Raw genomic sequence first — 26,335 nt, 5'->3', positions numbered from 1 at the left:
GCATGGACGGGGACGAGCGGGCACACAGCGGGATACAGAAGGCAAAAGTGGGCACAGAGGGGCACAAGAGTACAGCAACAACAACAATTCTAACTAAACAGGTGGGGGCACAGAGCGGGGGATACACAAGGCAAAGAGAGGCACAGAGGGGCACAATTACAGGGAGCACAGCAAATGTAAATCACTCAGGCACAAACCAGATTGAGCGGCAGCAGCGGCTCAGGGCACACAGGAGGGCTGTGTGGTGGCGTGGGGGAGCGACCTGCCTGGTGACAGGGTCAAAGATCAGTCACTAAGAGCCTACCAACGAAAAATGTGAGACGTTGTATTAAATTGCCAATTTGCTACATCTAATACAGCATAATTTGCTGATTTTACATTATAATCCAACCTAGAAATCCTCCTCTGGGCTGGTGCCTGGCCTACCCATCCCCTTGTGTATCTACTGTTTCCACAGGGTTAAACAATTTTGTGTAAAGCTAAAGAAAAGAACGTGGACAATGGAGGTGATATAACGCAAAGAGGCACTATAAAACTGCAATACTGTAGAATCAACCATGACCCGCTCCTTCCAACGGCACTAATCTAATACTCAAACTTTCAATTCCCACCACATTAACACCATCCTTTGGCCACATGCCAGGCAGTACTAATTATTTCATGGAAGAACTGATCTACCTGATCACTTGCCAATGAGGATTTCCAGCTTACACTAGAATGAGAATGACAAAAGAAGAGTAGCTACTGTTTCTTCCTTCCTATTAGACAAACACCTCATACAGACTACAGTGAGACAACTATTCATTTAGGAGCAACTTTTGGCCTACTTATTGGGATCCAAAACTCATTGCTGTTGACAACCCCACCCAAGTTAATTGGACAGATTATTTTATTATCTCATTCTCTATCAATATAACACCATCACAAATTATCTCCAAATACGGCTGAATCAGGAGTAGAAAAATATGTATATAGCGACAACCTCAACCCAGTCATCTACAAAATAAATCCTCTGGACCACAAAACAACTCCATCCTGGCCATTATAGCCCCAGTATCTTTACAGAGCTAAAACAAGAACTGACAAAGGATGGTATAATTAATGAACTTGAATGGAAAAAATGCCCTACTCCCATCCTGGCTGAAATTATAAGGATTCGGACACATGTATGCAAATCCAAATATCTAACCAGTAAAGTCACATTTTTCAAAGAAAAGTTAAAGGCAGCCAAATTTAAACCAGCAAACTGCTTGACATTGGCAGAAACGACATCTCTGAGGAGCTCAGTGCAGAACTAGCACATTTCTTCAGGAAAAATAACAAGGATACCTTAATGGGATTTGCTGTGACATGACTACCTCGGTTACAAAAAGCCTAATTGTGTTCCCAGAAGGCCACCAGACAACTTGACCTCCTTTAACCTCAACAGTCCTGAAGCACTGACTGGTACATTCTACTCAACCAAATTACCTATCCTTTGGATTCTATACCACTTAGAATTGAAAAATCAATCACCCCTTAACTTTTCCTGACTTAACAAAGGCCTTGTGTACATCTCCTTTTGAAAAAAACAAAACACTATCAGGCATATTATAAAGAAACGAATGGTGACCTGGACTGTAATGAGAACTACTGCTCAATCACTAGTCTTCTAACAACAATGGGCCTCGTGTACTGAAAATGCATTTGGTAATAGTGGTCATAATTTGCACACTGACTTTTCCTGAATACATGTTTATTTGTGAACCGACCTATGTACTAATAGATCAGTTCACAAAATAGAGAATAATAGTGGGTCACAATTCAACCTACCTTATTAATATTAATGATGTAGATCACAAATTGCAACCCACTATGATTGACTACAATGATAGTGATGGTGGCCTGCTGGGCTAAGCAGAGTACCATGACTGTGATATTTTTTAAAGAAAGCAATCTTTTTTTAAACGCAACCTGTGATCCTAAAAAGTAAAGAGGATGTGTTTAATACAAAATTAAATGTTTAGCCAACATTTTTTGTGGAGTAGGTAGTGGTTCAAAAGATCACTGCCTACTGCTAAAACATGTTTTTCATATCCTTCACAAAAGGGAAGAGGTTCCTGGGAGACCCCTTCACATTTACAAATGAGTTACCACCTTTTCTGAGCTGGTGGCAAAATATTCATGTTTTACAACTGGATCTCAGTCGAAAAACATTAAAACATACCTTAAGGAATTTTTATTTGGATGGGACGCATTTAACACGTTCTTCCAAATACCGATTGATAATGGTTTCTATACTGTTAACAACTTGGAAAACCTTTGAATGGGCTTAATACATTTCAAAAAGGATTTTAGAATTCGTAGTCGCTGTGATTTACAGAATCAGAGAGTTTGCGTAGGCTAAAGTCTTTTGTACATGAGGGCCCTAAAATATTAGATCAATAAAAATGAACCTCTAAGCAAATTCCAATTTAGATTCGGATCTGGACACTGAAATATCAATGCTAAACATAACTGATGATCCATATCAGATAATGTTAAATGTAAAATTGTTAGAATACTTGAAATATTATAGCCTTATAACCCGCCATAGCGGGCTATACCCGCTCCAGTTTTAAAGGCCCGAGCTGAAGGCGAGGGGCTTCAACGAGGGAGCGGGACTTTAATAGCCGGTACAGCCCAGCTATGAAGGGCTGTAAGGCTATCAGAACATTCAGCCTCTAGAGGGCAGAATGTTCTAACAAATTAAACAAGGCCTCTTGATGCCCGAGGGGGTTTAAATCCCCTCGGGCTCCGAGAGGCGTTTGTGAAAACATTGGAATGTTGCTCTGCAGGCCTTTACCAGCCAGTAGAAGCACAGAGCACTCCACTGTCTTCAATTATAATATTTATTTTTCAAATTATTAAAAATGTGTATTATTCATTGGGTATACTATTAAAAATAATTACAATTATTAAAACATTAAATCATGAATAATTACATTAGGATTTGATTAATATAGTTTTGGGAATGTAAATAAATAATTGATATGAAATTAGAATAATAATGGAATTAACTTATATTTTAAGGATATTTCTGTAAAAATATAATTGTAAAAACAAAAAATATAGGAATTCAAATATACATTAAGTTTTAGGGGATTTAGTTAAAATGTAAAATGTGATACGTATAAAAATATTTTCTTAATGTTTGTATATTTTGTATTTGCAGTTAACACTCTTGTATTTTTATAATACTCTTTGTCCTCCCACAAATACATGCCAGTGGTGTTTGTAGGCATTGGGGTTAGAATAGAAATGTGCACTCCCCAACCATAGTTTGTTACTCTAATGTTTGTAGGCCTACAAGTTAGAAGAGTGAATCTGAACTGTGTCAAATTAATTGTTTGTCTCCATCTTTGTATGGCTAGATATTAGATTAGCACAATTGTACTCCCATAAATAAATTAATTTATTTAAGCATTTGTAGGTTTGGAGTTGGAATAGGAAATTTGCCCGACCCCTAATATATTGTTACCCTATTGTATGCAGGTATTGGAGTTAGATTAGTAAATCTTAACCCCTCTCCCCCAAATATATGCACTCACCCCAATGTATGAAGGTTTTAGAGTTAGAATAATATTTTGTCACTTCCCAAAACATATGTAATTATCCAATGTATATAAGTAATGCAGTTAAATTAATATATTTGCAGTTCTCAAAATATTTGCAGACACCCCAATATTTGTAGGCTTTTTGAGTTAGAATATTAAACCCCTACTCCCCTATATGCATTTGCCAAGATGTGTTTAGATCTTATTAGGTCTCCCTATGAGAACTCCCTTGATTCCATTTACCATAGATCTGAATGTTAAACGCACCAACCATGTCGCTCTATTAAGACCACTCCTGTTCTAGGAAAGACTCTGGATAACCCAGGAACTGAAACATTGTAGGGAAGGTCTAGAGGAGATATTAAAGAACGACAGGAGTAGGGATATTCCATAGTTTAAGCATATTTCCTCTTGGTTCTCAAAGTTGGGTATATCGCATTTTTGGGAAGATCCGACTCAGCTGATACCAATATCAAAGAAACTGCTAAAAATAACTTTTTGGGCTTATATCCAAAAGGCTGGAAGGCGGGGCGGGGGAGGGGTAGAGTGTGGGGTGCTAAAAACCGGAATATGGATAATTGGAGGTAAGTAAACAATTGAATAAATAAAACAAATTTCGTAGCGCGCCCTGCATCGCAAAATGTGATGCAGTGCGCGCTACTGGTATTTCATTTACAGACACTGGTATTTCATATAGCCGTAATTTCTTGTTTCCTCATTCTACTGCACTTGGTGCAGTGAATTGAAGCAGGATTGCAGTTGATCGTAACCGGTAAGTTTACATTTTACTTCTATTTTACTAAAAAAAAACTAGATTTAGGAGTGGGGGTTTAGTGTTCATTAATGTGTTTGATTATGTGTTGTTAGAATAAGGTAGTTGTGCAGAATTTGGTTTATTGCATGTTATGATTATTTGTTTCTATGGATAATGCTTACATATGTATTTAATTAAATCTATTTTTATTCTGTATTTGTAAATGTGTTTTGTTAAACATTTTGTGTATATGCTTTTGTTTTGAGTGGTAGTGGGAAATGTAGGTTTTTTTCTTTGCAGAAGTGAAGAAGACTTTTATATGGGTGACTTATTTTAGATATCGCATCCCAATTTTGTTTTTGGGATTTGGGATTTTTTTTTTAAAAATGTGTTAAATACTTTATTATATCTAAATGTTTTATATCTCCTATTATTTATTGGGTTTTTTTTAAACGATATTTGTCAGGTTTGTTTGGAAACTTGGACTTTATCTATGAGTTTGGCTTTGTGGATGGATTGTTTTTTTTTATTTGCATTTTTGTGGAAGAGTTCTATATGGAATATTAGCAACAGAAGAGGGCTTTAGTAGATGTGCTACTGCTAAAAAAATTGAAAGCATACTTTTATTTCAGAACATGTATGGGAGATTTAATTGTTCTGTTTAATATGTATCATATGCTGTGTTATAAAATGCTTCATATATAAGTTTTATATACTTGGAAGATCTACGGATCTGATTTCGCTTTTTGTATTTGAATGTATGATTTTTTATATTTTAATCTATGATGTTTTTAGAATTTAAATATGTTTTGTTTATAAACTGTGTTTTAGAGGCCTTGGATTTTATTTTATTTTTAGAGTTTGGCTAGTTTGGTAAGATTTTTTAATTACATATTAAAAGATGAACAATTAGAAATTGTCAGTTTATAATAACATAATATAAAATACTTCCAGGAATGTTTCTTGTAGGGCTGGCGGATTTTTTGTAGATTTTTTTAAATTTGGTTGTAGATTGTTTTCTAGTTTTTACATTAACATTTTTTTTTAGAGTTGGCAGTTCATGATAAAGTTGTTTTTTGTTGATGAGCATACTGTGCATATGCTGTACTTGATACTTTACTTTTTTAGAGCCTGAGCTATAGATTGCTTTGTTCTAAGATCTTAGCTACAATGCCTCTTTTTGAAGATTTCAATAAACTGTCAATCGACAATCGTCAATGTTTAGTCGATTTTCTGTGGGTAAATAATAATTGTTTTCTACAGATTGGATTGCCTATACTGTGGAACATAGATCTGCATGAACCAGGGAACACCCCGTCGTAAACACACAGGACCTATATCTAGGACCAATGGAGGCTTGGACCTTATTGATGCCTTAGGATTAACACCCTATGGCGAGTGATTCGGCTGTTAGATCCCCAATGACAACAGGTTGCTATAATCAGAATAAGTGATTGTTACACATTGTTTACCCACAGACCAATCCACCAAACTTTGAGCATTGTCTCGATTTAGAGTTACTTTTCCGCTACTAAGCTCCTACCATAATTGGAGGAGCCAACTCAGTTACACCGAGGTGAGTTATCCTCTGGGCAATCCGTCATGCCCGACTTTTCATTATCAGATAACATGCACACACTTTTCTACTATTTGTTTTCCTTTTCCTCTCTTTGGTGTATAGGCTGACACTAGGTTTTATTTTGTCCTGAGGAAGACCGTATTTGATGAACCTAAAATCACACTGATACCAGGGTCAAAACGTCGATGTAGTATTCCCTCATGTCTCTGTAACCATATATTTAGAGACATTCCGGGAATTGTTAAAATTCATAATAGGACAGAGATTTTTTATGGTTGTGTTGTTGTCTTGTTCTGTATGAATTTGATACAATTTTGTTTCATTTCACTATTTGTCACACCAGTCACTATTTATTGTGTTATTATCATTGCTGCTAACGATATTAATTGTTGGATTTTGTTTGTCAGCCTATTTAAACACTTAAAAAAAATCTTTTGATATATAAAAATGTCGTTTTTGATTATTAGACAATAAGGAATGCTCATTGGCTGTGGATTCTCATTATGTGCATATCACGGTAATTGAATTATCATCTATATCCTACTTACAAATACTTTGTTCATAAAAGAAAGTTTTTTCGGTTCTACCCAATGGAGCCATTTGTAGTTCACAGTATCATTACCCAGATTCCGAGGGACACAGGGTCACCCTATTGATTTCAATATCGTTGAATAGTCTGTCATACACATTTTTGGCGGTGATTGTCTTGGTGCTGAAACATTCTCTGAAGCCTGCTTGATAATTGTTCTTTGTAAAAACTCTTATTCTGTTGAGAAGGTGATTGCCATTAATCTGCTATTGGTGTGAGGTGCATGTCAAGTGTTTTTTTAGTAGTTTACTAAAAAATAGGTGGTCGGTGAATCGTTAACAGATGTCCAGGCAGGACTTATTTGTGCCTACATTAGCTTTTTTTAGCAGTGGCAAGGCTCTTTTTAGGGTGGCCAGGCAGACAACCTGTGAGATGGAAGCTCAAACTGTTGAGAAGAGTGTCACTGCTTCATCAGAAATGAGTGTCATGATGGGAGAATGCCCCGGTTACTTACCGGTAATCTTCATTACTCCGAGTATAGTCTTCCTCGCCACATGACTAACGTAGTGAGCTTCAGCTCTACACCAGAACCCTGCAAAGCAATAAAGTCAGTCTCCCATGACTCCCAGCCCTTCCCAACATGGCCGACCTATTACAACCTTGACCTCTATAAGAGGCGGGCCGGCACAACCTTTCAGCCTGAAACTACCAAGCATAAACATGAAGCCGATAGCCAGACAGGGAGGGAGGGATGGGAACTCATGTGGTGAGGAAGACTATACTCGGAATAATGAAGATAACCGGGGCATTACCTCCTCGTAAGTCTTCCTCGCCACATGACTAACGTAGTGACCCCTTACCAAGGTCAAGCGGCTTCATGGGAACTCACAAGAAACCAATGAACCAGAAGGGGATGCCAAGGAAGCAGGCAAACCCAAAGGACCAAACTAGTGGAAGGACCACCCGAAAGAGAGGCAACCACGAGCAGGAAGAACCAGCCCGGGACAGAGAGACACCGGAAGGGCTGAGAACACGGACACCCGGGACCCGCAGGGATGCCAGAAAAACCACCCAACCAAACAACCGAAGGAAGACAGAGAAGGCACGGAACCAGACAATATGGAGCCAAAAGCCACAAGAAAGACACCCAGAACAGAAGGCAGCAAGCCAGCCCAAACACACCAAGACAGCGCAAGGGGCAGCCAAAAGCGAGAGGGGAGCAAGCCCAGGCGACAGAACCGAAGCAGCGGAACCAGACAAAACACAGACTGGCAGGAGCCGCTAGAACGGAAAGAGGTGCAGAAAGGAACCCAGCATGCCAACCAAATAAGCAACAAAAATGAAGGCCATCAAAACCCCACCAGCAAGGAGAAACAGGCGGGACACGGACCCCAGTCACACAAAGGATCACCCAGAAGGGAGCGCGACACCAAAGAGAGAACCCAGACAGGAACAAGGCAAAACAGACCCAGTAAGCCGCAGGAACGGCCCGGCTCCCAAAGGAACCCAACTGGCCAACAGCGAAAAGTGGAAAGCCCAAAAGGACGTCCACGGAGCCCGAAGAGGGGAAGGGACCAGGCCCAAGGCTAAGCCACCAGAAAGGAAGTGAACGCCCACCAGGGGTCACCAAGCAAAAAGAACCCGGCAGGGAGGGGAACGCAGCACGGAAGAGCAAGACCGCCCGCCAAGGGGCCATGCAAAATGCCCCAGGAATGCTCCACAAGTAGCAAACGAACAGCAGAAAGCGAGCATCCAGGAGGCCACAGAGCCAGTCAACAACCAGGCCCACCCCAGCCGAACAACGAAGAGCGGACAGGAACAGGAGTGGACCAGGAGGCAAGACCACAGGCAAAAACACACCAAAGGCAAGAAGGACAGAAGCTAGACGAAACAAGCCCGATCAATGCCAACACCTCCAGGGGGCCAACCCGAGCCAGCAGGCCCCAGCATCCCAAAACCAGGGACAAAGAAGTAAGGGATGCAAGTACCACATAGGAATCACAGGCCCCACCCAGGGAAGGAGAATATGGAAAATCCAGCAACCCCAGAGCACCAACGAGGGAGAAAACCAAAGTAGCCGCAGGAGACAAACTCCCACCCAGTGCAGGCCCGCGCACCCAGAAGCACAAACCCACCAATAGGCCACATCCCCGTGGCCCAACATTCGTAGTAGCAGAAAGCAAGAGAGAAGCACCCAGGAGAGTGCAACCAACAGGACAAAGGTCCCGCTCAGGCCAGACAAGCCCAGACCCCCGTAAGCAGAAAACCAGAGGAAAGAGCAAAACCGGGAGCCCGGACGAGAAGGCAGAAAGAGCCACAACCGGGAACACCAACCAAAACCGGAGCAAAAGAGACCCAGTCAAGGACAGAACAAATGTGCCAAAAGCCAAAGGGGCCAACCAAGCAACCCCCCGGAGACAAGGCAGGGGAGGAAAATAAAATTAACGCCCAGAACAGAGACAAGAAGCCCCCGCAGGAGGGTTAAACCCCAGAGAAGCCAAGGAATGGCCAACAGAAGCCAGACGAGACACCCGCCAGCAGGGAGACCATTCGACCCGGCACTGACAGGGAAACGAAGGACACCCCGCAGGCTGGAAAGACCGCACCACCCGGCATGAGGAAAACCAGAAAAGGAAGACTGCAGGCCACACTCGCAGATAGAGCAGAAAAGGGAGGCAGGCACCAGACCCGAGATTAAAAGGAAGGGGAAGAGAACGGACACCACCAACCCAGACCAGACCGAAACTGCAGAGACACAACCACCAGCAGAACGGAACCGGGAGCGGGATAAGGGAAAACACCCATAGCAACAGGTGAAGACCCCCAGGACAGACCAGCAGCACGGGAGAACCCCGGAGGGCACGAGCACCCAAGAGAAGGACAATGCAAAGCACCGCCTGCCAACAAAGCACAAGGACACCCGACACACATGCCGAGGGAGCCCCCCGGCCTCAACCCAAAGTCAGGGGGCCAGATGAAAAACCAAGGAGGACTGCCAGGAACAGGACAAGCCCCAAGACCCCCTGCCGAACAGGCTCACTCTGAAGGGGAACCAGGAAGACCGACAATCGAGAGGCACGGCAGCAGGCGGGATGCACAAACCACCACAGAGGCCACCCAAGACGCAAGGAGAAGCTATACACGGCCCCCCACAGAGTCCCAACAGCCAGGAGCTGAGGAAGCCTGACACAGACAAGGGGCAGAGCCACCGCATGCAGAGCCAAGAATCCAGACGAGAAAAAGGGAGGAGATGGCAAGTCCAAAGGAGCAGAAGCAAAAAGCCCACACGGAGACCACAGAAGCAGCCCAGAGAAGGGCGGACAGGAGGCAAAGGCAGCCTGCCCCCAGCAGACCCGCAGCCGCCAACAACCCCCGGAACCCCCAGGAGGACCCCTAACCAGGGATCAACCAGGCCAGCCCGCACCCCAAGGAGAGGAGGAGGGAACAGGAGCCTACGGGACGAAAACAGCCAACAACGAAGCCATGGCCCGTGAAACACCCCAAATGCCCCAGCAAAACGACAGGAACACACAACCGCAAAGGAATGTAGGAACAGCAACCCAAGCGGGAAACAGTGCATTCAGGTAGGAACGAGGCCTGACCCTGCTCAATGTCTGAAAACAGAGAAACCAGGGGCTAACAGGGTGGCATGGCTGCAGGTAGACATCTACCCCAGCACTGCGGGAGCCTGTGCACCTGAGGCACACGAGTCACCAGCGAGCCACAGCCCCGGGGCAGAAAACACCCAGAGGAGCCCAAAGCTGCAACAAGCAGTGCATGCAACAGTGCACCCAAGGCCCCGGATGCAGCAGCAAAGAAATTACTACACCGCACTACAAACATAGCCAGCACTGGCCATTAGGCAAAAAGAAAGAAAGTGTGCAAGAAACACAGACCGCAGAGGGCTCAACCAGAAAAAGAAAGGGTAGTATCACAGGATGTTGAACGACATCGCCGAGACAAGAACCGGCTACCCCTCCTCGGGGACGACCGCTCCACCCAGAAGGCCACCTCCCCTCACAACTCCCCGCACATGCACAGCCACTAAAGAAAGTAGCACCACCATCAGGCCCGACTGAGAAACTCAGTGCGCAGGAGAACCTGGCCAGGGAAGAGATAAGCACACGTGTACGACCCACCCAAGGGGAGGGTGCAACAAATGTACACAGCCTGTGACCCCAAGGAGGCGAAAGGAAAGCCACGGCCAAGAACAGCCGCAACCATTCACCACAGACGGCCGGAAACACAGAGCAGGAGAGCAACATTCACCCCGCCAGGGATCATAACAACTCCATGAGAGGCCCAGACCCCCACAAGTGAAAACCGAGAAGTCCGAAGGTCCCAACAAGTGGAGGCGCAATTGCAGGGAGAGCCTAAAAAGGAGCAAACCGCCCCAAAGGCTGTTGGAACCCTACCCAACTGCCACAGGAGCCCATAGTGCAGCGGGAGCCCACAGGAGAAACCGCACGTATCCACCAGATCCACATGAAGGAAGGAGAAACGGGCATAGGAATCCGGACACAAACCCCAGTGAGGAGAAAGGAGGGCACCCGCGGCCAAACCGCAATCAAACGCCCAACATGACTGGGCGCCCAACATGAGTGGGCGCCCCTCCCCCCCAGCAACGTGACCCGGGCCAAGTGGGGAAGCACCAGGGCCGGCACCGAAACACCCCTGAGGCCGCACAGTGGACCTTAGGGGGGAAGGAGGGAACCCCGTACACGGGCCCAGCACAAGCAGAGGAATCCAAAACTCCCTTGCCTAAGGCTGCGCCGATGCCTAGCTCCACCCGGTAAACCAACAGAGCAATGGCACGGAACCCGGAACCCCACCGAGGGGCGGGACCAGCCACCTGAAAACCTGGCTTTTTCCCAAGGCTTAGCTTGAGTCTTTTTAGGCTCGGGCAGGTGTGACCTATTCAATCGTGGTTCAGTTGACAGTCTGAAGCGCCAGGATACCCGTGGGGTGACAGCAAGCGCTATACAAGTTTTAAAATCAATCAATCAATCACCGGGGAGCCGCCCATGAGACCAGACCTGGGGCACCACCGGAGCACATGTACGCAGCCTCAAGACACACAACACACTGGTACATACAGCAAAAGGGGCATCACTCACGGCTGACTGCTGGGGTACCCATGGGCATGAAGCACCATAAGAAAAGGCCCAGGTCCAACGCAGAAGTGCCAGCGCTACCACGCTGTAGGAAGAGGGGAACGTTTACCTTGAAGAACTGTAAACATTAAGCCCTCATACACCGCAGGACCCCAGCGCTGTTCTTCCTTTCTTGGACCCACGCACTAGGGGAAGAAACGCACTGCCTGCGAGTTTGCTGAAGTAAAAATGCCGGAATGCAATCCCACCCCGCCACACAACCCCAGGGGCAGCGGGAAGCATGACAAGAGTGGCAGCCCCTCTAGGAGACAGGACCGGCCAAGCCTAACAGGAAGAATACTAACCGGTGGGTGGGCGAATGCGGGAACCAGAGGCGCAGGAAACTGGCATGCTGGCGATCAGAAAGGGCACCAACAGGGAAGCCCGCTAGCGCAGGGCAGAAGAGACCCCAAGAGCCCGCAACCACCAGAGCCCGCTAGCGTTGAGCTTCTAAAGGGTAGTGCGAGGGCCCGCAAGGTGGGGGAACAGCCTACTGCGCGAGCCCGCTTGAGCAGAGCCTCCTCCCCAGGGCCCAGGGACCTGCTGGAGCAGGACCTTGCCCCAACTTACCTGAAACAAGCTCTGGAGAGAACTGCAGCGCAGAACCAAAAAAACACACTGAAGAGTTGGGCCGGCCCGCCTCTTATAGAGGTCAAGGGTGTAATGGATCGGCCATGTTGGGAAGGGCTGGGAGGCATGGGAAGCTGACTTTATTGCTTTGGAGGGTTCTGGTGTAGAGCTGAAGCTACGTTAGTCATGTGGCGAGGAAGACTTACGAGGAGGTAATAGAGGATGTTGTCTTCGTAGGAACTTGCTTTGAGGGCTCCTGATATATTTTACTGGCTCATTATCCAGGCACAAAAAGACATTTTAAATGAAAGCCATGTTGACCATTCACTCAAAATTAAAATTTTAAAATTGAAAACAACAATAGCTGCGCAACGAGACACAGACACGCGTAGTTTAATTCCACAGAAGAAAATGAACTGGCAAATTCTTACCAATGATGATTAGCATGATTCCGATCACCACTTGGAAGAAGAGGGAGATGCTGATCAGCACAATGAGGGTGACGTAGTACTGGAACGACGGACCCTGTTCTAGCACAGCCTTCAGTTGTGTTGCGTTGGCCATGAACAGTGCCACATCTAGCATGCTCTCCGCCACACTCTTCTTTGTGGCATAGTGATTAATGTTGATGGGTATCTCATCTCTACGGGAAGGATTGCCCATCTGAGAAGAAAAGAGTCAACGTGAGAAACTGGAGTCTCTTCCACCTTAGAAAAGTGATAGTTTGTTCAGTAATCCAACAAAGGAATCATTCATCAACAACATAAGGTACATAATGAATACTAACAATATAACTAACAAATACAATAACAACTTTCAATAATGCCAGTTCAAAGAAATTTAGTTTTTATGTATTTATTTATTTTAAGAGTTTTCTATAGCGCGAACATGACCCTTGGGTATCAGAGCGCTTCACATTACATGAGGCAGTTATTGACAAGCATTGTTATAGTACACGTTCACAGTGGTATGAGGTAGGTACGTAAACAGCAATAGAAAGATAAAATCAATTAAGAGTTATTTTGGTTTTTTTTGTATTTCCTTGTGGTAGACTGGTGAACCACTAAAATGAGGAGACAGCCTAGTCTATAGTAAATCTGATACATGTTCTGACAGGCTAGTGTATTCGAAAAGCTTGCTGTTTTGGAGCAGCATCAATCGTGTATCGGAAACACTACCATGTAACTCTCAGATGCTTGACCCTGTGATGGTCGTGTAGACCAGTGCACTGGACCCAAAGAGAGGAGGTGGCTAAAAGCGACCAGAGTTGCTATTTGGTTTAGAGTAAGTTAATGTGGAAATTAATATCCTTAAAAAATAATGTTGTGATTGTTCTAAGTCTCTACTCCTAGTTACGTCTTACTGTCCTCTGTCTGCCTTGCCACTGTCCATCAAGCCTTCAATGCTACCAGGTCCACTGTAAATCAGGGTAAAGGTTCCATTGTGAAATCCATGCTGTACTGATCTACTAGAGAATGGAGCAAGTCAGCCGGAAGGTGCTTGGTGAGGGACTGAAGGCAAATTCATACTGTGGGACAATGTAGGCCTTCTTTGTAAACACTCCTAATCTGTTGCATTACCTGCACTCCAGTGTTTAATGCCCATATAGGGGCATTGGTAGGGCCATCCAGATGTCTCGCTAACTGTACACCAGTGTATGGTACAAGAGAGCACTGAGATGTATTGTGGATGGGTCAGTGGCAGGGCAGCTGTGCCTGTTGCAGGTCAGAAAAGGTGTGAATTAGGAGAGCTGTGCAAATGACCCAGTACTAGGCTAGTAGTGAATGATGTGAGACGTAATAGAGGATAATGAATATTGGTCGTGATGCACTTGTTTGTTACTTTTTTTGTTACCAAAATTATCTAAAACAATATTTTACGTGCTTTTAAATCATAGTGTGCACTTGGTGAAGGGGCCCCACCCCGACCCTTTGTTATACAAATTAGGAATTTCTAGAGCCTCTGATATAGACATCGTGTGAACTACTAAGTCCCCCTTGGGGGTTTCTTCCCAATTTGTCAGCAATAGTGAAAAACAATAATAATAGAACATGCAGCTATGAAACATCCCCAATGCAGTCGGATCAAATAGCAGTAGTCTAATAAATGATACTGCGAAGACAACATAGTTGTTGATAATTCATCCAAGTGAATGATGCTTTTATTTTCTTGAAGATTGGCAAATCAATTCAACACAATGCATTTCAGGCCACTACAAAGGCCCTTTATCAGGGGTGTCCACAAACAAAAATACATCATTTCAGCCATGAAACTGTAAAAGTCAACTACTATTTACAAAATGATAACCTCATATCGTGAGGGACGTCACTTAATCAAAAACCATTGTGGTTGAAACCATGTGAAAGTAGTTGAAGATAATAAGAAACAGATGAGTTATAGGGCTTGCCCCATCTCAAACTCCTATTCGCATCAAATAATGGTTAAGCTTATGCCACCCAAAAAAAAGTAAGCCCACTAAGCTATCCCTGGTGCGAAACTAAAAGTACCAGGAGTGCTCTCAATCATGCGAAAGATAGCGAACGTGTGACCATAAAACCACGTGAGTTTTTATAACCAGTGAAGAACATGCAACTTATCTCATGCAGTTAAGGTTTCAAAACAAAAGACCACACATTCCAACCTATTAGCGGTCATGATTCAACAAATGTAATAAGCATGAAGCCGAAGTCCCAAAGCATCCGGATCCCTGACTAATAAAGAAAAGAAAATAAACAAGAATTTGCAATGCAATAGGTCTCGCATTAGGAAAGTTTGAGCTATTGGTATTGTAAATGACAAATTCTGTATTTATGTGTTGGTTTTGAAAATAGCGAAATTAATAGCTTTGTCATTTACAATGCTAATAGGTATAGCTTTCGCAAATGTGACACCTATAGCATTTGTAATGCAATATGTGTTTTATTTACGTGACTTACATGTATTGATATTACAAATAAATGGCTTTTATTTATTTTTTAATAATTAATACTTAAATAAAAGTTATTGTAATTTATTATGGCAATAGCTTAAAGTTTTGTAAATAACTTTTGTGAAGATTATGTTCAGTGTATTTTATTGTGACGAAAATCCAAGAATAGATGTGAAATATTAACATATTTTTTGTGACATTTATAATAAAGCTTGAAACATTGAGAGAACATATTTAAACTAGTTGTTGTTGAATTGTTGCACAGATTGATGCTGTGGTGGCGCTGAGTGATGTTGTGGTGCCCCTGAGTGATGCTGTGGTGGTGCTGAGTGATGTTGTGGTGATGTGATATATAGAGTGAGGGCGATAGATAGATAGAGAAAGGGCGATAGAGTGGGGGCGATGGATAAAGTGGGGGCGATAGATAAATAGAGTGAGGGTGATAGATAGATAGATAGATAGATAGATAGATAGATAGATAGATAGATTGATAGAGTGAGGGCGATAGATAGAGTGAGGGCGATAGATATAATTATGTGGCACTGAGTGGTATTGTGTGGAGTGTGTGTGTTGCATTCAGTAGAGTGTAATTATGGGGCATGTAATTATGTAGCACTGAGTGGTATTTGGAGTGTATGTTGCATTGAGTGCAGTGTAATTATGTGGCGTGTAATTATGTGGCACTGAGTGGTATTTGGAGTGTATTGTTGCATCGAGTGCAGTGTAATTATGTGGCATGTAATTATGTGGCACTGAGTGATATTTGGAGTGTATGTTGCATTGCGTGCAGTGTAATTATGTGCTGTGTAATTATGTGGCACTGAGTGGTATTTGGAGTGTATGTTGCATTGAGTGCAGTGTAATTATGTGGCACTGAGTGGTATTTGGAGTGTATGTAGCATTGAGTGCAGTGTAATTATGTGGCGTGTAATTATGTGGCACTGAGTTGTATTTGGAGTGTATGTTGCATTGAGTGCAGTGTAATTATGTGGCGTGTAACTGTGTGGCACTGAGTGGTATTTGGAGTGTATTGTTGCATTGAGTGCAGCGTAATTATGCGGCGTGTAATTATGTGGCACTGAGTGGTATTTGGAGTGTATGTTGCATTGAGTGCAGTGCAATTATGTGGCGTGTAATTATGTGGCACTGAGTGGTATTTGGAGTGTATGTTGCATTGAGTGCAGTGTAATTATGTGGCGTGTAATTATGTGGCACTGAGTGGTATTTGAAGTGTATGTAGCATTGAGTGCAGTGTAATTATGTGGCGTGTAATTATGTGGCACTGAGTTGTATTTGGAGTGTATGTTGTATTGAGTGCAGTGTAATTATGTGGTGTGTGGCACTGAGTGGTATTTGGAGTGTATTGTTGCATTGAGTGCAGTGTAATTATGTGGCGTGTAATTATGTGGCACTGAGTGGTATTTGGAGTGTATGTTGCATTGAGTGCAGTGTAATTATGTGGCGTATAATTATGTGGCACTGAGTGGTATTTGGAGTGTATGTTGCATTGAGTGCAGTGTAATTATGTGTTGTGTAATTATGTGCACTGAGTAGTGATTGGAGTGTATGTTGCATTGAGCGCAGTGTAATTATGTAGCATATAATTATGTGGCACTGAGTGGTATTGTCTGGAGTGTATGTTGTATTTAGTAGAGTGTAATTATGTGGCGTGTAATTATGTGGCACTGAGTGGTATTTGGAGTGTATGTTGCATTGAGTGCAGTGTAATTATGTAACATATAATTATGTGGCACTGAGTGGTATTGTGTGGAGTGTGTGTTGCATTGAGTACAGTGTAATTATGTGGCTTGTAATTATATGGCACTGAGTGGTATTTGGAGTGTATGTTGCATTGAGTGCAGTGTAATTATGTGGCATGGAGTGGTATCTGGAGTGTATGTAGCATTGAGAGCAGTGTAATTATGTGGCGTGTAATTATGTGGCACTGAGTGGTATTTGGAGTGTATGTTGCATTGAGTGCAGTGTAATTATGTAACATATAATTATGTGGCACTGAGTGGTATTGTGTGGAGTGTGTTGCATTGAGTACAGTGTAATGATGTGGCTTGTAATTATATGGCAACTGAGTGGTATTTGGAGTGTATGTTGCATTGAGTGCAGTGTAATTATGTGGCATTGAGTGGTATTTGGAGTGTATGTTGCATTGAGAGCAGTGTAATTATGTGGCGTGTAATTATGTGGCACTGAGTAGTATTTGGATTGTATGTTGCATTGAGTGCAGTGTAATTATGTAGCATGTAATTATGTGGCACTAAGTGGTATTTGGAGTGTATGTTGCATTGAGTGCAGTGTAATTATGTGGCGTGTAATTATATGGCATTGAGTGGTATTTGGAGTGTATGTTGCGTGAGCGCAGTAATTATGTAGCATATAATTATGTGGCACTGAGTGGTATTATGAAGAGTGTATGTTGTATTCAGTAAAGTAATTGTGTGGCATGTAATTATGTGGCACTGAGTGGTATTGTTTGGAGTGTATGTTGCATTGTAATTATGTAGCATCTAATTATGTGGCATTGAGTGCTATTGTGTGGAGTGTGTGCTGCATTCAGTAGAGTGTAATTATGTGGTGTGTAATGATGTGGCATTGAGTGGTATTTGGAGTGTATGTTGCGTTGAGCGCAGTGTAATTATGTAGCATATAATTACGTGGCACTGAGTGGTATTGTGTGAGTGTATGTTGTATTCAGTAGAGTGTAATTGTGTGGCATATAATTATGTGGCACTGAGTGTGCACCTCTTGGCCTGCCCACTTGCCCAGATGTCAGTGGTGAACGGGGCTGCCCTGTAGTGTACAGTCATCGGTTCTCACCTCTGTGCCATCCTCTGGCTCCTAAAGGCCGGCTCTTGGGTGCGCTCCTTGGCCCCGGTGCACCCTGGTGTCTCTGGAGGCCCAGCACGGTGGGCGAGAGGGAGAGCACCGGAATGAAGATCTGCCATACCTCGGGCTCTGCGCTGGCGCCGGGGTCCCTGCGGACCCCCCTCTCCTCGCTGGTTCCACCTGCCAGAGTCAGAAGGCTCGCCATCTTGCTCTGCTTTTGCTCAGGATTGTAGGATTGTGACCCCCAAGCCCTCTCAGCTTCTTAAAGTTTGTCTCTTGGGGGAGAATGGGAGGGGAGACTTGATGGGGGGGCGGGGTTGCTCCCCAGATTCTATAGATATGCTAATGTGATCATCTTCCCCAGCTGTGTTGGTGCCAAGGCGGGAAGAAGCTTGGCTGTCTCCTGTGACCCCTGCCAGGAGAGCAGCTGAAATGCAGAGCTTTGTTATGGAACAAGATCCCCGGGTGCAATGCCTTCCAAACAATGGATTTCTCTAAGCGAGAGCCTACCTCGCTGTACTGTGGACGGGAGACGCTGTGCCCGCCTCCCTGCTCAGGGCCGCGCTGTCATTGGCGGCCGCCGAGGCAGGAAGACAGGCAAACACGGAGGAGACGTGGGCGGGGCCTGATCGAGGTTTCCGCTTCCCCCTGCCTGGGGGAAACTTTAGCTGTCGTTGCCGGTCTCCCATGCGGTGGAGGGAGACCGGAGTTGCTGCAGAAAGCCCCGGGTCCCAGGAGGGGGCCCGGATGAAGGGGAAGCCGGTGGAGCTGCCGGGTGAAGGGGAAGCCGGTGGAGCTGCGCGGGGCTCCTGTATGATGGAGCGAGCCCCACGCTACATGAGGAGATGCCGCGGCAGGAGCCCCTAAGAACGGGAGCTCCAGAGCACACGGCAGCCTACCGGTAAGTGGGGCCGGTGTTGTGGTAGCAGAGGGGGGCGTCGGGGCACATTGCCGGTGGCCGTGCCCCCCCCCGTGTGCTTTCCCTCCCTGCGGGTGCCCGTGTTTAAGACAGTGTGCACGGCGCACCCAAATCCACACGAAAAAGCTCGTAACACCCTCCTGTCTCTAATTCCCCCGAGACGGGCAGCTATATGTCTCTAGCTGGACGCATCCTTCGGATGCTAACTCCAGCGAGACCTAAAAAGGAAAACACGGTCAGGAAGGGATGCAAAGACCGGTCAGAAAATAATACCAAGAACACTGCTCTTTCGTCAAGATTACAAACTCTCTAGTTGTACTAACCTCGTTATTCCTGACTTCGAGGGCTTACGCGGTCGTGTTCCATGCGAGTGCCTTAATGAACATAATAAGGATAGAGGAGCATTGTGAGAGCTTAGTGGATGTCTCAATACTGAGATCAGAGCTGGTCATTATATCGAGATGCGTCGCGAGAGCCCTAGTCTCCCCATGGGGCAGTGTCTTAGGTAGGCCTTCTTCTAGCGGCACAGTTATATATCCCTACTCAAATAGTGCTTGTGTGCACTCTGGTGAACTCTGAAGTATTAGAAGAGTTAATTCCTTACCCTTCAGACCTGCTTGTGAAGCTTCTGTTTTTTTAAAGCAAAATATTTTGAAAATAAGCTGTAAAATGCAGCATTTATTCTCAAAGGATCCATTGTTTTCTTGAAATAAGAACACATTTGCCCTCTAGCTCACAGAAAAGCATTAGGCTCACTTGCCCAGTGTAATGTTAGTGTGTAGCATGAGCATTTTTGCTAGGACTTGTGTTGATTCCTTGTCAAGCATTTGCGTCCATTTCTGTCTCCTCTGACTATCCACTCTACTTTTCTTCCTCAGTTTTGCCATACTATCCTCTTCCTCGCCCCTTTTGTGTGAGCGGGTGTTTCGTTTTGTAGCACAATTTTGAACCTGAATTGTCTACAGCCAATTTTGGAAGGTTATAGGTCGCTCAGAACCCACAATTTAGTAGTGTAGCAAAAGCAGGATCAGGTCTTCGTGTACAACCTACCCACAACCATACTTTCTTCTTCTCTATCCACCTTTGTCTCGTCAAGGCTTTTTCTACCTTCCTATTTTACTGTCTCCTATTCTACATGTCTGCTCTTCTGTGCTCTACATAACCTTTCGCCATCACTACTCTCTCCCCTCTCGCTCTCTCTCTTCTCATGCTGGTTTCTAATTTCCTTAGTGAAGAGTAGGATCAGCCACTTCTCTCAAATTGACCTCAGCAGGTCCATATCACTCAAGGGTGAGAGATCCTCAGAATTATATCTTCAAAGATTGGTTAATGACACAGTAATTTTTTATTTTAAAATCTGTTTTATTTTTGAACACAGCGTTAAGCCTACAACCTCTTGCCGAGGCCGGCCGCGCAAGATGTATCTCGTCGAGTTCTGTGCCAGTGCAATCGGGGAAAAGCTTTAACACAGCGCCTCGCCTACAACCCTCCTCGGAGGGCCGGCCGCATGGCTTAGGGGTGCCGTGGTCAAAGTCTTGCCAAACTCATGAGTGTATTCGCTTTGGCAAGTAGGATGCGTGGAGGGCAGGTAGCCCAGCTATCTCTAACAGCCCAACGGGGGCACAACCATCTCAAGGGAAGATAGGCGCCAGGGTGGCTAGTAGGAAGAAAGAGAGTAGGAAGGTCAAAGAGGCCTACGGACAGACAAAGCGGAGGGGGGGGGGAGGAGGGGGAGGTTCGATGGAATGGTGGGTATTGGCAGCATGGCGGGGGGTAGGGTGCAGGGGGGCGTGCGTGTGTGTGGTCGCAGCCGCGGTGTGTAGGGTGATCAGGGATGTAATCTGGTCGGGTCTCTAGGGACAAGCGCGTCCTCGAATAGGTGCAGAGCGCGGAGTCTAGTGGGCATGTGTCGCGCATATTCCACAGAACAGAGATGACGCACCAAGGGCTCCCAAACCGCCTTGAAGCGCACATCTCGCGCCTGTAGACGCGCCGTAAGTAGCTCCATCGCTAGGACCTGCCAAAGGCCCACAAACCAGGCGGCTATGGGAGGGGCCTCCGCTCGCTTCCAGTACAGGGCAATGAGTTGCCTAGCGGCACCTAGCATTTGGAGTGTGAGGATCCAATCTCCACGAGTGAGTGCCTTGAGCGTAGCAGGACGTATGCCAAGTAGGATCACGCTCACTTCCTCGGGCAGCGGGAACCCCAACACCCCTTTGATATGGCTAAGCACCTCCTTCCAGAAAACAGTAAGGGCCGGACACGTCCACCATATATGCACGAAGTCACCAGTCGCAGATTCACATCTCCAGCACTTCGGGGAGGCGGTGGGGAACATCTGACTAAGGCGTAGGGGGGTATAGTACCATTGCGTAAGTAGTTTGTAGGCGTTTTCCCTCTGTGGAATGCTGCGGTATACCTTGGGTATATCCCACCACAGTCTGCTCCATTGAGAGGGGGTAATGTCTACGCCCGTCGCTAATTGCCATTGCCTCTGATAGGGGTGTGCAGGCGCCAATATAGGATGCTGCAGAATGTAATATATCTGGGAGATCAGCCTCTTCAGTCCCCCGAGGGAGCGCGCCAATTTCTCAAAGGGCGTGTATGCTCGGGTAGCCGCTTGGTACATTTCGTCCCCGGCAGTCCAGTGGCGTAGCTGGACGTGTTGTAAGGCAGCCTGCGGAGGCACCCGAAATTCCTCCCTGCAATCCATCCAAGATTTGGGCATGCCCTCAAGGAATAGGTCTCCAGCTACTCTACAGTCCCCTTGAATCCATTTATCAAACGCCCGAGTCCGGTGGGCCGGGGGGAACTGCGGATTCCCCGCTATCGGGGTGTGTGGGGACGGGAACGTGGTCAGACCTCTAGACACGGCTATGTTATCCCAGATGTCAAGCACCGTTTTCGTGGGTACTGCAAGGTACGCACTTCTCGAGCGTGCAGCTCGCGGAAGCCAAGGCAGGTCCCATATTGTACATCCGGTGACCGCTCGGTCCATGTGGAACCAGTGTTTATCGCTTTCGCGTGCGCCCCATTCCACCACGAATCGGAGATGTGCCGCCCAGTAGTAGTGCACCAAATTGGGACAGGCCAGGCCTCCTCTGTCTCTTGGTTCCATGAGGACCTTTTGTGAGAACCGAGGGCGTTTCCCACCCCAAATAAAGGACGTAATCTCCCGCTGGAGGGCCCGGATACAGTGAAGCGGTATAGGGGTGGGTAGACATTGGAATACATAGAGAATTCGGGGGAGGATCGACATTTTAACTGCGTTGAGACGCCCCAGCCAGGACATCATCAACGGTTTCCATTCCCTAAGGTCCTCTAGCACAGCTTTACGACACTCTGCCCAGTTTACCGAGGACCAGGAGTCCAAGTGGGGGGTAAGGGCGAGGCCCAAGTATCTAATATGGCTCTCCGCCCATCGATAGGGTACGGACTCCTTCAGGGAGAGGACGTCCGCAGTAGGCATCGTGAGGTTGAGTGCCCAAGATTTGGTGTGGTTTATTTTGAGGCCCGACGCTCGTTCATACAGACAGAGTACATCGTGGACCGCTGGTAGAGACGTGCAAGGGTGTGTAAGGGTGAGAATCAGGTCGTCCGCAAAGAGCGCCACCTTATTGTCTCTCCCCCCAAGAGTTATTCCATGTATTCTGGGGTCACGTCTGATCAGTGCCGCCAGGGGCTCTACTGCCAGGGCAAACAGGAGTGGCGAGAGGGGGCACCCCTGCCTCGGTGTATCGCCAACGGCGGGGTAAGTTGGCCATTTATCCTGATCCTGGCCTGTGGACCCAGGTACGGGGCCATAACATACGCTATCATTTTGGGGCCCAGGCCTAGCTTCCGGAGGGTCTCCTTCAAGAAGGTCCAGTCCACCCGGTCGAAAGCCTTCTCTGCGTCGAGCGAGAGAAGGCAAGCAGGGATATCCCAATGTCGCACTTTGCCCACCAAGTGGGCCAGTCTGCGCACGTTGTCGGCTCCCTGCCGGTCGCGGATGAATCCCACTTGATCCGGGTTCACCAACCCTGGCATGTACGGGTCTAGTCGCTTAGCCAGGATCTTAGTATATATCTTCAGGTCAGTGTTCAGGAGGGCAATGGGCCGATAGGAAGCACACAGCGCAGGATCTTTCCCTGGCTTCGGTATTAGTGCGATTTTCGCCATTCCCATGTCAGGGGACGGTCCCACCGCGTCTTAGAAGGAGTGGAACAATCTCAGCAGATGGGGGCGAAGCTGGGTTTGGAAGGTGCGATAGAAGGAGAGCGGCAGGCCATCGGGCCCCGGAGTTTTCCCCATGGGAAGGTCTTTAAGGGCCGAGGAGATCTCATCCTCAAGTATGGGCACTTCCAACTCCGCCGTTTGATGCGGCGACAGGGGGGTCCCCTCAAAGTCAGCGAGGACAGCAGCCCGCGCCTCTGCTGATGTAGGCTCCTCCGCATATAAGGAAGAATAGTAGGCCACAAAGGCGTCCTGCTTGGCTCGCTCGGTGACTGCGCACGTACCATCCTGATGTCGCAGATTAGCGATGTGAGCTCTAGCCATCCGTGCCTTTAGCCGTCTCGCCAGTTGTCTACCTACTTTATCCCCCCCTTCGTAGTATTTCTGTTTTAGCGCTAAGAGGGAGTGTTCTGCCTTGTTAGTGCGTATGAGGCGAAGTTGTCCCCTGAGGTTTGCCAGTTTCCTTCTGGACGCCAGCGAGGGCCGTTCCCTGTCGTGCGCCTGCGCCTGTTTGATCTCACCTGCCAGATCAGCCTCCAGCTTACAGGCCGCTCTCCTTCTCGCGATCGCCAGAGAAGTGATATGCCCCCGTATGGTGGCCTTAAAGGCATCCCACACTACCGGGAATGGTGTCTCCGGGATGTCATTGAGAGTGAAGTACGAGTCTATGGCTTCCCGAATGCTATCAACATCTTCCGGGTCTCGGAGAACGCTCGGTGGGAGATGCCATCGTCGCTCCCGGGGGGCGCACGCCCGCGGGTCCTGCAACAGCAGCTCCACATGTGCATGGTCCGACAGCGAGATATCTGAGATGGTGACCTTCAGCGTGTCCCGCGCCAGGGCTAGAGAGGTGAAAAGGTGGTCAATGCGCGAGTACGTTCTGTGGGAGTGCGAGTAGAAGGTATAGTCACGGACTCCTGGATTATGGTACCTCCACGCATCCACCAGCCCTAGGTCCGTGATCTGCTCTTTCAGTGCGGCCGACATTGCGCCCGTGCCGCTAAACGTGTTGTCTCCACGATCTATGTCTGGGTCCCACACCAGGTTGAAGTCCCCGCCTAGGATTGTGTGGGGTTCGCCAGCTTGGAACTGGTCCCTTAGGAGTGCCTGGAGAAACTTGTCCTGCGACTGGTTAGGTGCATATATGTTGCCCAGGGTGTACTGTGTCCCACCCATCTGTACCGTGGCCCGAAGGAAGCGTCCGTCACCACTCTTGTAGGGTCTTGTGGATCCCCGCCTAAAGCCCGCTCTGCAGAGAATGGCCACCCCCGCCGTTTTAGTGTCAGCTGACGCCCAGAACTGCATGGGGTATCTGGGATGTGCCATGCGGCCTGTGTCTCCCCGCAGGAGATGCGTCTCCTGAAGGAAGACAATGTCAGGAGAATGTTGCAGGAGATAGCGCCACACCTGTTTCCGCTTGTTGGGGGAGTTAAGTCCTTTGACATTAAGCGTCAGGACTTTGAGAGGTGTAGGGACACTCATCACCATGGAATCAAGGGGAGTGAAGCCGTCTCGCCACCCGGCAGCCCCCACCCCATCAAGCAAGGGGGTCCAGCCACCCCCACCCACCATGACCATGCAGGCTCCATCGACAGTCTCCAGGCCGCCACACTGCATAACTGAAGGGGAAACCAGTTAAAGGGGAGGGTCGAGCGAGAAGTAGGAGGGATAGAACAGGTAAGAAAAGAGGGAGCACATAGAGAGAGTATAACCACAACTGGCCAACGTGGCCGTAGTACAATGTCCCAGATTCCGGGCATCCTCTACCCGAGGGTTTGGATGGTCTCAGGAATGTCACTTCCTTGGGGACAAAGTGGGGGTGTCTTTATCAGAGAAAGTAGTCTCAAGTGCCCCGAGGCCCGTCCGCCCCGTTGCTCAGGGTTGATTCGGGGGTATGTAGCATAGGGGCAGTGAAGAGAGAGTAGTGTCAGGACAGCCAGGTCGGCAGCATTGGGCCCCGGCGGAAAGACATCATTCCCTGGTCCTCCAGCCGCCGCAGCCGAACTTCGTGGGCGTCCGCGGGGGGGTAGCTGCAAACCATCGCCTTCCGAACCAATTCCCTTCCCAACAGTGCTTTGTCGGGACCCCCCGCAGCGCCCTGTCTGCCTCACCTGTTGGTGCGGCGGGCTCCGGCATCAGCGATGTACGCTACAAGGTGCGCCTGGACGCGCAGTCATAGAGGGGCCGCTGGCATGCAGGGGTCAGCTAGCGTTCCGCGGGGGGGTTCTGGATTTCAAGAAATGTCCGCCGCATTACTATGGGGTGCAGCATCCTTCACTCCGCTGGGCCTGGGGCGCCGGGGGTCCATAGTTAGCGTGGCAAGGGTTAGAATGAGACCATTCACGGAGTGTGGGGCCCCAAGGTTTGATCCTCGCTGTCGTGCTCAAGGGAGCGGATGTGTTCTATGATGTCCTGCTTTGCCTGGGACATGGAGCCTGCGTCCATCGGGGGTGAGCGGCGGCGTCGATTCACTGTGGTCCAGTCGGGCCGGGGCCCTCTCCGGGCGGTTGGTGCGGGCAGGACTGCGTTCCGGGGACTCCGAGAGCTTAAGCAGCTGCGCCGCCTCGTTGTAGGAGCGGATGACTTTGCGTTTGCCTTCCTAACGAAAGATGAGAGCAAAGGGATGTCCCCACTGGTAGGGGATTTCGAGGGCCCTCAGCTTCTCCGTCACCGGGCGGAAGACTTTCCGTCTGTGCAGCGTGTTAGGGGCCAGGTCCTGGAAAATTTGGATCTTATGGGCTCCATATCGCAAATCCTGTTGGTCCCTCGCCGCCTTCAGAATGGCCTCCTTCTCCGTGAAGTAGTGCACTCGGGTGATGATGTCTGGGAGGAGACCCGTCTTGCCTCCCGCTCCGAAGATTCGGTGTGCCCGGTCCAAAAGCGGCAGGGGGGCTTCCTTGTTGCCCCTCACCTCATGCAGGAGCTGCGCCACGTAGGCCATGGTGTCCGTCCCTTCTTCTCCGAGTGGCACGCCCCGGATGCGGAGGTTGTTGCGGCGTCCCCTATTTTCGAGGTCCTCCTGCTTAATCTGAAGTTCGATATTCTGCTCCTCCAGGGTTGCCACTCTCTGCCACAGCTGTTCCAAGTCTTCAGTGCGCGTGTCCACCAGCTTCTCGAGACCGTCTACCCTGTCACCCAGCTCCGTCACGTCCTTGCGTAGTTCTTTAACGCACGTTTGCACCTCCGATCTTAGGGACCCTATTTCAGACTTCAGGTCCATCATGAAGGAGGACATGAAGGCTTGTGTCACCGGCGGGGAGTCAGTGACCGA

At 47.5% G+C, this 26,335-nt stretch overlaps 1 protein-coding gene across 1 annotated transcript in view; it reads right to left on the bottom strand.

The window, feature by feature from the left end:
• Positions 1–26,335, bottom strand: part of NINJ2 (ninjurin 2) — a 485,815-nt gene that overhangs the window by 13,768 nt on the left and 445,712 nt on the right. The window contains exon 2 of the mRNA XM_078647385.1: positions 12,592–12,823. Within this exon, the coding sequence (XP_078503511.1) occupies positions 12,592–12,823 (232 nt within the window). The remainder of the gene's footprint in view (positions 1–12,591; positions 12,824–26,335) is intronic.

This window comes from Lissotriton helveticus, chromosome 1_1, assembly GCF_964261635.1.
Source record: "Lissotriton helveticus chromosome 1_1, aLisHel1.1, whole genome shotgun sequence".
Classification (NCBI taxonomy): domain Eukaryota; kingdom Metazoa; phylum Chordata; class Amphibia; order Caudata; family Salamandridae; genus Lissotriton; species Lissotriton helveticus.
Note: the sequence above shows the minus strand (reverse complement) of the source record. Positions and strands in the feature narration are given on the sequence as shown.